Here is a 13027-nt window from a genome sequence, read left to right as displayed (position 1 = left end):
GGGTGCGCTCTCTTCACTCACCCCTTCGAACACTGCAGGTTGGGCCGATCATTCAGGAAGTAGGGAAGGTACTTGTGGAATTCCGTCACGTTAGGCCTCAGAACACCACTCTCAGGAGATTTCATACACCTCTTCAGGCACTTCAGGCCAGCTGCCAACATAAGATTTCAAACTCTGCATCCATTATGAAAGCCTCTAATGTGAGTACCACATGTTTCATACTGTACACACTGATTTTGGGACTAATGTGCATTTCAGCAGTTTGGTTAGATTCTAATAGATTCTAATCAGTGCAATAGAGGGTTGAGTGTGCGAGAGGTCATTTGGCGCAACTTTCCTAGCTGAGAGAATGAGTGCAAGGATGAGATTGATCAAATCCCCTCCACTTTCACAAGGAATGAGTTAGGGAGCTGCCTCAAGGGTGGAGATGGGTTCCCACACATCTTCCCCGACATCTGTTATGTTATCTGAATGTTTTGCCTTTAGCAAAACATTCAAAACACTTTCCAAATATGACCAAAGAGACCACAAAATTAGAAGGTGCTTAACATACAGTTTATATAATATACATAGATATATATGTTAGGTGTTATTATTGAATTATGAGTTAATCTGACAACAAGGGCGCCAAGTAAAAGTGCTTAGGTCTCTTACCTGAAAATAATACGTTTTTTCTTTAAATAATAGTGTACAGTAAATATCAGTGAATTTTCAGAATGTGCATTGAACTCCACAGTTTCATAGAGCATTTGTGAAAAATAGGACCTACTCTCATTTGCTGGGCAGAATTGTCCAAAGTGAGACCCAGATGTGTATAACCGGCAGCATCTGGAGCCTGGATTGAGCCAGTCAATGAAGTCATCAACCCAAGAGGAGGCTGGGATAGCAAGGTATGATCTGAACACAGAGACAGAAACAGGCACGTGAATGGAGCGAGTTACTTTTAGAACTTAATCAGTAAAGGGGGAGCACTTGGGCACTCATAAGTGAAGGGTTGCAGGTTCAAATTCCAGGTTAGAAACAGCTGTTATACTATCAAGGGAAGTACTTCACCCAAACTGTTCTAGTAATATGTCCAGCTGTGTAAATTGACACAGATGTGACCCATTTTGGATAAAAGCATCAGCCAATTTATGAAAGTTGTGTTATTGTTACCTGTATGTAATTTAGCACTTATCTATTATAAATGTCAATTTAAATTAAAAAAATGAAAAGTACTGCATATCGTTTTAGAGCCACTTGCAAAGCAAAACACGAAATATTAATCCTTAACAGAAAACACTATAATATTTTATAAAGTTTGGTACTGTAAATGTATAGCCCTTTCAAATATCTCAGAATGAGCCTCTTTTTAATTCAGGCTATGTTCTAAAAGAGTTATACTGTATGTGGTTAATTATGGGTATGAATCTTAATTAGGCGGTTGTAGTTCAGGTGGGTAGCTGCGTCAGCATGCGTAGGCTGCAAAGGAACAAGTAATAGGTTTATTCCATGCTGAAAAAAAGAAGAAAGAGAACACAACGTTTCGGCCGTGGAGCCTTCTTCAGGTGTGAATCTTAATTATATTGGCCTCACAAGAAGGGCGAATGTGAATTCTTAAGACAGTTCCATGTTCTGCAGGATTGTGATTAGCTGAAGAGCTTATTGATACTGGAACCCATAATGCCTTTCAAACACACATGTATCCTATAGACTTTATATATACAGACATTTTCATCCTTAAGTATCAAAAGCAAAAGGGCAGTGCTTACTCTTTGGGGAAATTAGTGGCATACTGGATTTTCTGGGTGAGAGAGTAAGGATCACATCCAACACTTGAGCACACTCCATTCATCCCACTGACACTGGCGAAGTTGTAGCCCCCTGTGGTGACGAAATAGGTTGGGACGCCCACCTCAAAATACTTGTACAGGTACTTGAAATACTCCAGCATGTACGAGTCCTGTGCCAAACAGAGAGAGCATGGTGGCGGTCAAATCTTCATTTGCATCATTTTGGGACCAAGCTGAGCTTTCAATTAAAATATGAGTTGGTTGCCCACTTAAATGTGAGTGATGCACACTGGCTGTCAAAACAGTGTGTGTCAGCTCTGATGACGGACTTTTGCCATCACTGAATCTGTGCTGCTCACGACTACAGTTGGCACTCATCTAACTGCTATCGAATAGCTTTACACTGCCCACTACAGTGCTACCAGCTCAGTGCTGGTTCAGTGTTAGTATCTGGGCAGGTGAAGTTTAACCATTGCTTGCTATGCCCCAGAGCTCTGGAATTCAATCACCTAGGATATCAGAGAGTCCTTCCCTGAGAGCTTTCAAATACAGACCCAAAACATTCTTCAGAAAGGCTATTTGATATCAGTGTCTGCCCCTTTGTTTTTTCTTTACATTCTAAACACTTTTTTAATTATTCTGTTATCTCCTCTCCTGTTTTTTTCTTATTGTAAAAGCACTGAGATGCTACTTGACAAGACACTATTATTATTGCTTGATATTAATTGATACTTTAGACATGATACTTCTGCCATACATTGTTTTGGCATTGCACAACTGAATACAAAACTTTTTCCAGCACACACCAAATACTGAAGCATCTTTTATCTGTGGTGCAAGTGACAAGATGTGGAAATCTAAACAGAAAAAAAAACTCACCTGGGGCAGAGCCAGTTCCTGATCCAAACCCACTTTCACATGGAACATCAAGAAGATTCCAGAGCAGAAAATGAACAGGAAGAGAACCATCTGGGAGGAGACACAAGGCACAGCAGTAGATTTTAGCCACAGGGTTGGAAAAGGAATTGTGGTGCAATTCATACATGGTGGTACTTCAGGATTTAAGAGAGTGTGTGGAAAAAAGAAGGTGCAGTATCCTCACCAACCTGTATTGGCTCATTGGGTAACAGTGTTAATCATAGTATTAGTAGCTACTGTATATCACTCTGCAACATACAACTGGCAACCCCCACTGACCTCCTGGAAAAGCTAAGGTTGCTACTGGAAGAGCTGTTAGTGGGACCAGACGGGATCACTCACCCTGCAGTCTGTGTGGCACTATACTGTAATAAGGTGCCATCCTTTGGATGAAACATGAAACCGAGGTCCTGACTCTTTGTGGTCATTAAAAATCAATCATGGCCTCATATTAATCCCCATCTATGACTTGGCTTAATTGCTCTGTCCCTATCCCAAATGATGGCTGATGTATGGTGAACGTAGTGGCGCACTATGGCTGCCGTTGCATCATCCAGATGATGGAGGGGAGTCTCCTTTTAGTGGATCTCCCAGAAAAGCTCTATATCCATGTATTATTATTATTATTATTATTATTATTATTATTATTATTATTATTATTATTATTATTATTATTATTATATTGCCATGATGTGTCATGTTGTCCCTTCAACCACATTCCTCATGGCAAGAGTGACACCTGCTGTCCAATTACTATACTGCAGGTCATCCTGCAGCAGATCGCTGGACCTACCACAGCGACCCTGGTGACGTTGTGCAGCAGGAAGGGGGCGTAGTAGCGTCTGATGGCGGGCAGCAGGAAGCCCTCGTTCTTGCCCTTCGTCTCGGAGCCGCCCACAGTAACACAGCAGAGGACGTCGCAGCGGGAGGCGTCCTGCCGCCGCGCATCCAGGGAGAGCAGCGCCACGAAGGCCGTCATCTGCAGGAGGAAGTCCATCAGCACGGCGAGCGCGGCGTAGAGGGCGAAGGACTTCACCGCCGGCATGCTGCTCAGGGCTCCTGCGACGGCAGAGAACACACCCCTCACCAGCTGCTCCACACTTTTTACCTTCCTGGCAGCATAATAATTGCTTGCACTTATATAGCGCTTTTCTGGACACTCCCCCCAAAACGCTTTACAGGTAATGGGGACTCCCCTCCACCACCACCAGTGTGCAGCCCCCACCTGGATGATGCGACGGCAGCCATAGTGCGCCAGAACGCGCACCTCACACCAGCTATCAGTGGGGAGGAGAGCAGAGTGATGATCTCCAGTGGGCTGCCAGTTGTGAGCTGCAGGGTTCTGTTGTGACTGCTGGATGTTTCGCCCTAGTTAAGGTTCTGCCACGGTGTTTTAGGCATGCCAGTTTGTTTGGAGGGTCTTCAGATTTGCAGGAAGAGATCGGTGGGTGACTCTGTGCAGTTGTCACTGCTAACACACAACCTGCCTTTTGTGTACTACAGAGAATGCGCATGTACACAGCACCTCTCAGACTTGCTCGATTACAAAGAAGTTTCTCTTACTTGCCCACAGGGGTTTCTACCAGTTCATCATCAGCAGTGACTTGATATTTTGTTTCTAAAACAACGTTAAGAAGGACAGTAGATCACTTTACCGCTTGAAGGATCCCAAAAGAGAAGGAAGGGGGGATTCTGCTTTTTTAACCCAGAAGTGACCTCATCATATTTCACAGTCTAACATTATGACAGACTCCATTCTCACCTAAGAAGAAGCAGACGGACTCGGAGAGGCTGCAGAGAAGCATGCTGGGAGCCACGCTGCCCAGTACTCGACCAATCTGTGCCTCTCTCTTCTCCTCTGGTTTCCGCTCATCCCTCTGTCAATGAGAACGAACCGCTCATTCAACAGCAGGTGACAGCTAAACTGCTCCGGAGACAGTAACGGCCTCCACATGCATTTGATGCGGCTGAGTGTCACCTTGGCTTACATCTAATGGCAAGCCCATTTACTGCGGAGTTTACACTCCACAATTTTTCCAAGTGTTGATTGACTAAATGCATTTTTTAAAGTAGGTAAGAGCAAGGAGGTGAGTCAGTGTGCAAGCTGCAAAGCAACGAGTAGAAAAGGAAATGGAAACACTCAAAAGCTCAGTGTTTTGGCTGTGATGCATTATGGAAAACCACACATCTCAAGGCGGCTCTGCAGCTCAAAGTAAAAGCTGAAAAGAGTTTTCTTTTCAAGTTCAAGTACAATACATTATTGCCTTAACCACTAGTTGCATGCAATTTGGTTTGGTGAGTTCATGGATTCAAATGCCACACAACACAAATATACAACATAAAGCTAATAATAAACAGCATCAATCCAATACATCATCACATAACATCCTAAACACACACCAATAACGTTATAAATAGCAGTGAGTTTCATTTTTGCATTAACCATTTTTGAATGTCTCAATGACATAAAATGAATAAGAATTTCTGCTTTTTAAAAAAATGAAATGAAATAATACTCACTGAATAAAGATTTCTTTATTCCAATCAATAAAGGAAGGAAATGGTGAACATTTTTTAGAACTTCTCATCCGTGACATATTTATTAAATATTTAATATGCACATATAAGAAAAAGTTTTCCAGTTTCCAATTGGAAAGTCAAACGATGAGAACCCTTGCTGACCTGAAACTCCAGGACGAAGATGAAGATGTTGTCAGCTCCCACTGCAAGCACCAGGAAGGGCACGACCTGCAGGATGACCAGGGAGGATGGGATTCCTATCCAGGCGTAAAATCCCATGGAGGCCAGGACAGAGCAGCCCACAACCAGAATCCCCCCCAGGCCCAGCAGCAACTTGGAGTCAACCTGGAGCACAGCAACCAAAACACTATCGTCACCCACCAGCCAGAGCTAGGACCTACTTTACCAAAAGTGGGGTTCCCCATTCCTGCACGGCCAGGCTAGGGATACCTGCTGGGCCCTGGATGAACCAGACACTTTGAGAAAGGATGTGTCACGGACGTCCAAAGGGACTAACCGTGGGGAGCAGGAGAGCGGAAAAAGACCCATATGCGTAGCGGCGAGACGGGAAAAAGGCCCGGGCTCATTAGTGCAAAGAGTTCAGGAATGCCGTATAGAAACCTATGCCCTCAGGGAGCGGACGTGGGGCGCCCTGGTGCTAGGCGGGTCTCAGGACATCCGAACGTCAATGCTGAGCCAGGACAGAGTGCAAGACCCGGAAATATATAGCCCAAGGGAAAGAGAGGGACAGGAAGGACAGCAGACCGGAAACTAGGGACAGGTCAGAGAAGGAGCGCCCTCTGGCTGCAGAGGGCGTGACAGGATGGTTGTTGCACGTTGTCTTAAAAGTAAAACAAATGAACTTTTAAACTAAAAAGAATGACACCATTCTTATCCTCTTTTTGTCAATCCAAGCTTCTGTGGATCACAGCCGAACAGAATTACCAAGAGCTGAAGTAGCAAGATGCATGAATTGTCCAGAGGGCAAATCTTAGATCATAAATGGTGTAATTGCAAAATAAGAGCAATAAAATAAAGGATAGTGACAGCATTGTTCAACGCTAATAGCAATGACCTTGTACATAATGTTCAGATATCAATGGACAACTGCCAATAACCCTATTGCACTGGAAATATTTTTTTGGAAAGTATTGCCAGCATAGCACCAATCAAATCAACTGGCACAGACATTACTGATTAACTAAGGAGGAAATGAAATTATTTCTAGATAGGCATCCTTTAAAAAGTAATTTCTTTGAATTGAAAGGCATAGCTATAAAAGCTAATTTAATAAGCAGATATATTTTAAAGTCTAATCTGGAAATGAATCTCTAGTTCAAGCCGTATTCTCCAGTTGGACCAGTTAGCAAAGACAGAAATCACTTTCTTTGGGTTTCAGATTTTTAACTTCTGAATTTTGGTTGACACTGCAATTGCAGTACATGGATGATTCTGTACAATGTTAAACATGATGAAAATTGTGTTTATCTCATATTACGGAATATTATTGTGGGTATACTGTGAAGGGACTAAGTCTTTCTCATGCCTGTTCAGGTTTGATTTCACTTCAAAGCAGCTCTGGTATGAAGACGCTGAGTGATGAGGTCATTGCCTACCAGTATTCTCCTGCAGGAAGAGTACTCCCCCAGCGCTACAGCGATGTACACGAAGATCACAAGGTAGCTGATCATGAAAATGGGAATGTCTTCCATTGTTGTTCGGTTGATTTCATCTTCCAAAGATCTCTGAGGAATAACAAAAAGAAAGAGAAAAGAAATCAAAAGAGATAAATGCATAACTGCAACACTTCTTTTTGTACTTTGGGGTAAAAGTTCTGTTGTTACGTTGACTTGTTGGTCTTGCAGTTTTGTCCACGAGTTTCTTTCTACAACATCTGACTGTAAAACATGTACAACCTCCAGAATTGGCTTTTTTCTGATGATTCAACTGTGTAATCAACCCTTCCATCCACATGTCCTCTCATCTGTTCCATTCATAGGGTGATTTGAAAGGGAACGCAGCACATTCCCTTTCAGCAGTCAGAATTAAGATCTGTAAACAGAGAGCTCAAAAAGGGGACATAATTCCATCTTTAAAAATCCTCAAAGGCATCAAAAAAGTCAACCCAATGAACGTCTTCAGAATCGACAACGAAAAGTTAACCAAATGGTAGAAATGGAAACTAAGGACAGGAGTATTAAAAATGAGAACAGGGATTTTGTTTATGCAATAGGCATGGAACAAGCCGCCCACCCATACTGCCAAAGCTGATACCAATTGGAGAAGAGCACCCTCTCAACTCTAGGCTCTCTTACGTTCTGATGTTAAAACAAATCAGAGTATATTTCACCTCTGGGGCCATACCTCAGCCATGTACGCAAAGGTGAAGTTGGTAGAAGGATCCCTCTGGTACTCTTGTACGATATCCAGAAACATCTGTTCCCAGATCTGGACCAGCTTGAACCTGACGTCATTACGGGGGTAATTGTTCAGGGAAAACGTGAGAATCAGAGCCTCAGCATTGGTGTAGTCAGAACCTGAAAGGTAGGAGGGGGAGGGGGGGGTCTGTAGTCTGACCTCAGTGAGCTTCCCAAAACTTTGTCCAGCTGAGAGCTACAGTACAATTCCATGCAAACAGATTAATCTAACTTCCACTAAAACACCTTTATCCCATTTGTCTTGTTCTAACAATCAGTTTGCCCAGTTTATTGTGGTGGTAGTGTGAAGTGGCTTTCAAGTAAAGTTGTGTTACAGATGCACAATACCTTCCATCCATTCATGTAATCAATCACATCAAAAACAGAACCACAATGAAGAACATGTGTAGTACCAACATCTCCTTTGTTTTTGTCAAACAGACCCTTCATTTACTTCTTCAATATTTACTTAATGGGACAAATGTATCCCTTTTCCTCTGCGTTTCTGTTCCTCTGTGTTGTTGGCTCAGAGGTGCTTTAAGATGACACCTTCAAAGCAAGAGGAAACCAGACGAAGCCAGAAGAACTTTGGAAGGCAGGATCGAGCCCATATAAGCCCTTTGTCTACGTCTTTACCTTCATATCCTCCAACTGCCAGGAAGGGGAAGACAGGAGCTCCGTAATCTGCCATGCAGCTCAGTGAGAGGTCTGTGACATCTTGGAAAGACAGTGGAGAGCTGGCAAAACACATTACAGGGATGCAATGCAAGTGTTGCTAAAGAAAAAGATTACACAAGCAGCAATGATCTTTTTATACAGCTTTTAGTGAAGCATGAACAATCAGTGCTGATTGACACCTATGAATATGTGCAAATTATTAACACACTTTATGTTGAAGAGGGGACCTACGTCAGTGTATGAGTTGTTCAGATCCTTGTGGATCCATATACAAAAAGTTTTTATGTTTCCCATTAGACCTCCTGAGATAGAAAGGATCAAATACTCTCCACTCATTTGTTACCTTTGTCGTGTTCTTAGATCTGTGCTATATCGGCCATAGAAACAACAAAACAATGTGGGCTTTCAGCTAAAGCATTGATGGTCAGATCAGTCGTTCACACTATATATATAGAATTTATCTAAAAAGTTCACATGGAGTTATGCAAAATAATTACAGTTTTATGGCACCCAGGAATTAAGAACATTGTTACCAGCGACCATGTACAGTTAATTAAAACCATTGCATATTTACCTATTCTTATGGTCTCATATGAAAACAAAACAAACCAACTGAAAACCAGAACTGCTTTATTATACTAACAATAAATGTGAAAAGATGTGTTAAGCTTTGCACCAAAGCATTTTCTCACTTTTTCATAGGAACTTAAACCTGTTAGAACAAAACCAATAGCTAAGACACACAACAATGTTGTCTATGTATCTTACAAGGAATGCCCTTGGTTAATGGTGTCTGTTTAACAGCATGCTGTTACTATGTCATTTAGATGGCCCCTAATACTGGTAACATCGACTTTACATACATATAAAGTAAAATCTGAAAGTTCTATAGATAGTTTCGCCCCTCCTGGTATTATTGAACAGAAAGAGGGACTGTATCCAATGGAAAATAAATGTGGATGGGAATGGGAATGAGGTAATGTCAGTGTGGTACAGAATAAAGAGCCCTGCAAGAAAACAATTCATTATTCAGATTTGAACTCCAGCATGACTTTAAGAATCATTTTATTAATAGTGCTTCTGTATACTCACTTAACACAGTATATGAAGTGGTCCCTCCAATCCACCTCCATTGTCTTCCCTTCCTCTGTCATGTTGACTTTGGCATCCAGATTTTGCTTGCTATTCTGAAAGTACTGTACCAAGCTGTTAACTGCACAGTCAGTGAGGGCTGGGTTGCTGGGGTTAAGAGGAGCAAAGCAGATATCACTTAGGGTGACATTTCTGCCATAGTCCTCTGACCAAAACTCGATGGACTGCAAGCGGGTCTGCAGTTCTAGGAGTTGGAGGATAAGATCTTTTGAGATGATTCCACTGAAATTTTGCTTCCCAAAGAGCAGTGAGTCGTAGGTGTAGCCTGGGCGGCCGGGGGCAGTCAGGATCAGCTGGTTGGTGCGGAAGAAAGGGTCAAAGTGTTTATCATGGAAATCCTTCTCCTTTCTGGCCCGGCTGTTGGGAGCCGACCAAAGCTGCACAGGATCTGTGGTCAGTTCGATTTTCACAAGGCCCGCGGCAAAAGCTGAAACGATAACTAGCGAGATTATTATGACCTTGATGGGGTGGGAGGCCATCAGGGTGCCCCAACTTTGGAAAAGACTCCCCAGGAAATGCTGAGTGGCCAGGCTGGCTCTGTCTTTGAATCTCACATCTGAGGGGAGGACTTCTTTTCTCACCACATTGTCGTTCTTGTCTTTCCCTTTGTCTTTGCTTCTTCCCCTGCAGAGGTTCCTCACCAAAATGAACCCCAGGAATGACAGGCTGAGTGCAATGAAGACCACCAGGCAGAGCACCAGCACGCCATCCAACTGTCCAATTTTGAAGGCCCCTGACGAGGACACCGGAGGGGCATCAATGAGACAGGACTCGATGCAGTCCTGACAGGAGCAGGCTTCTCCTCCAAGGGATGTAGATTCATTGCAGCGCTGGGCCCTGCCATTGTAGGGCACGATCCCTTGACCAACAGTAGTGCCTGCGGGGATGAGGCGGAAGTCAATATCCAGGGGGGCCAGACCATTGCTGCTATCTCCCTGGAAGTCCAACCAGCGTTGCGTGTTGCAGCGGGTGGCACCATACCTTCCACACATGGTGGCAATGGCAAAGCCCCCGGTCGAGGGGATGCGCACGTTTTTGCAGGAGTTGAAAGAATCATCTGCAAACTTTCGGGACAGATATGCCTGGTACTCCACTACAGCTTCCTTTTCCTCTGCGTTTATTGTGACATTGACAGTCCTGGTGATGTTGATGTGCAGACTCTGGTTGGGGCTGCAGGTGTTGATGCAATGGATATGGGCAAAGTTCTCAGCACAGGAAGGACAGCGGACCAGGAGGGACTTAGACAGGGTGAGGCTTTCCTCCAAAGACTTGAGTTGGTTGATGGAGCAGCAAGCGTAGGTGTTGTTCTCCCCATTGTCAAGCATGGGACACACATCCTTGAGCCTCTGGTAGTGCAGACTGCTCAGCTTCCTTGCTGGTCCTCGATAGACACAAGGGATGATGGGCTTGATCAGGCTGATGTTGATGGATGGATTGCGACCACACTCCTCATAAAACGTGCAAAAGCCTTCCTGATGGATGGCATTTGAGACAACCTGGGGAACCCAGAGCACAAATGCTCTAGAATGTTTTTTCGTCACAAAATACAAGCTTAATTCTGAATCAATTTTTTAATAAGCTCAGCTCAACACCCAAACCCAAGTTCTTGCACAGCTGGGACAATGTCTGCACATGTGATTTGTGAGGTCTGATTTACATACTAAAATCTGATCACCAGTGAGAGATATGAATGGTGGGTAAGACTGTAGATGCCACTCTAAGCAATTACACTGTGATTTCACTGGCATCTAGTAATTCCTATGTCCACAGGTGCATGACAGTGCATAGCAAGCTGAAGACATCCCTGGAGTGGATTAATTCTGGCCACAAAAACGTAACCAACATGCTCTAGTAATACAACTCCACGACATGCACATGCTTTTGTGGGTTTGGCCACTTACAAGCCCGTCTTTCTTTTTAAAAATCAAATAACAGAAAAAAAGCAGATTAGCAAAAGTTAGAAAATACTGTAAGCAGAATCGTGGTTCCTACATTATGACTTTACTTAGCTGTGATATTCAGCACAATATACAACATACGCCTTTCTCGATGTTTCAAATACAGAGACAAAAAAAGAACCGCAGCGTGTAGAGTTTCCTAAATATTTCAATGTACTAAGCATTTTGACTTCACCTTGTTACAAGTCAGGAGTGAAAGTTTGGCTTGGTTCACTTTACACTTGTTAGTATTATCCATAAGGAACACAAATTTCCATAAAGCTATGAATCACAAATTATATCTTATCGGTAGTGCTATTATTTTAATCATTCCATGCAATTTTATCTGCTGTGTCACTGAACAGTGCGTAAGCCTCTGGACTCATAACTGATAGGCTAGAAGTTCAAGTCCTTGCTGTAGACACCGCTACTGTAACCTTGAATGAGGTACTTTACCCTAATTATTCCAGTCCACCCAGCAGTAAAAATGGGGACCAGCAGTACTGCCCAACACTAGCCCTGGCCTGATGAGCCACTGTGCTCTGGTGTAGTTTGATTTTGTTGACTTTTTACGCAAATTTAGACTTTACGTATACTATGTGGTGTCAGTCCTTCAACCATTGCTGCTTCACACACAAAGAAAGCTGCTGAGAAAATCTTGGTCTCTGAGAGACCATGTTCTGTCCTGCCACACAATATAAACACAGTAACCACAAACCAAAATACTAAATTCTGTAACTGATTTTATAACAAAAAGCAAATAGTGTTTCAATTGTCAAGGTTAGTTGATTCAAAATATATAGTAAAGGCTACACAAAAAGAGACACTATTACTTACTTTAAGAAAAGTGAAATATATATCCATATCACAAGTAATTAAGATAGACTGGCTGTTAGGTAGTGGACAAATGCTTCTCCTGGCCTGAATTATGTGGGTCCAATTCACTTAACTATATCATACAGTAACAGCATAAGAAAGGTTACAAATGACAGGAAACCATTTGACCCATCTACTCCATTTGGTAAGTAGTGCATATGTGATCTGAAGATCTCATCCAACTGTTTCTTCAAAGAAAGCTATCGAAACAAAATATTGGGTTGACTCGCTTGATCAGAGCTACGGTTTAGGCTAGTTATGAATGTTTCTGAAACCCACTACATTTTCTGGTTCTATAGGTGAATTAATGGAATAATTAATCTATAGGTGATCATAGTATCTTCGTGAAGTTGTTATGCTGGCTACAAAAGCCTCCGTTCAAACACCGCATTATCCTGTCTTGTTAAATATAATAAATATTGTTAGAAAATGACCTGCTTGTCAGTGACATCACTTGTTGGTATTATTTAGAATTTAGAATCGCCACAGAGTGGGCACAAGAAGCAGGAAATTGAAAAGAAGAAACCGAAGTCAACAGGAAGTACAAAATCCTGCTTCCGATTACTTACTTGGTGTAGACCGAGGACGCACAAGACAACGACAAACGCGGAAGTGTTCATGTTGTTACTCTGGACCTTGCTTCAGCGGGGACGGAGTGTGGGATAGAGGGGCAGTTTCGACGAGAGGCCAGGTGTCAAGTACGCTGCTCTGTCTGGCAGGCTGTTCAGCCGTGCGACAGACGAGCAGTGTTTGTGAA

The 13027-nt window shown here is 42.9% G+C and overlaps 1 protein-coding gene across 1 annotated transcript in view; it reads right to left on the bottom strand.

The window, feature by feature from the left end:
• Positions 1–13027, bottom strand: part of npc1l1 (NPC1-like 1) — a 19400-nt gene extending 6373 nt beyond the window's left edge. Inside the window, exons 1-12 of the mRNA XM_015340311.2 lie at positions 12840–13027; positions 9398–10953; positions 8264–8364; positions 7575–7747; positions 6827–6955; positions 5373–5555; positions 4453–4567; positions 3484–3749; positions 2652–2741; positions 1752–1942; positions 770–897; positions 22–151 (exon numbers count right to left, since the gene is read on the bottom strand). Coding sequence (XP_015195797.2) covers positions 22–151; positions 770–897; positions 1752–1942; positions 2652–2741; positions 3484–3749; positions 4453–4567; positions 5373–5555; positions 6827–6955; positions 7575–7747; positions 8264–8364; positions 9398–10953; positions 12840–12890 — 3113 coding nt within the window. The 5' untranslated portion in view covers positions 12891–13027. The remainder of the gene's footprint in view (positions 1–21; positions 152–769; positions 898–1751; positions 1943–2651; positions 2742–3483; positions 3750–4452; positions 4568–5372; positions 5556–6826; positions 6956–7574; positions 7748–8263; positions 8365–9397; positions 10954–12839) is intronic.

This window comes from Lepisosteus oculatus, chromosome 2, assembly GCF_040954835.1.
Source record: "Lepisosteus oculatus isolate fLepOcu1 chromosome 2, fLepOcu1.hap2, whole genome shotgun sequence".
NCBI classification, from domain to species: Eukaryota; Metazoa; Chordata; class Actinopteri; order Semionotiformes; family Lepisosteidae; genus Lepisosteus; species Lepisosteus oculatus.
This window is presented reverse-complemented; position numbering and strand designations above follow the sequence as displayed.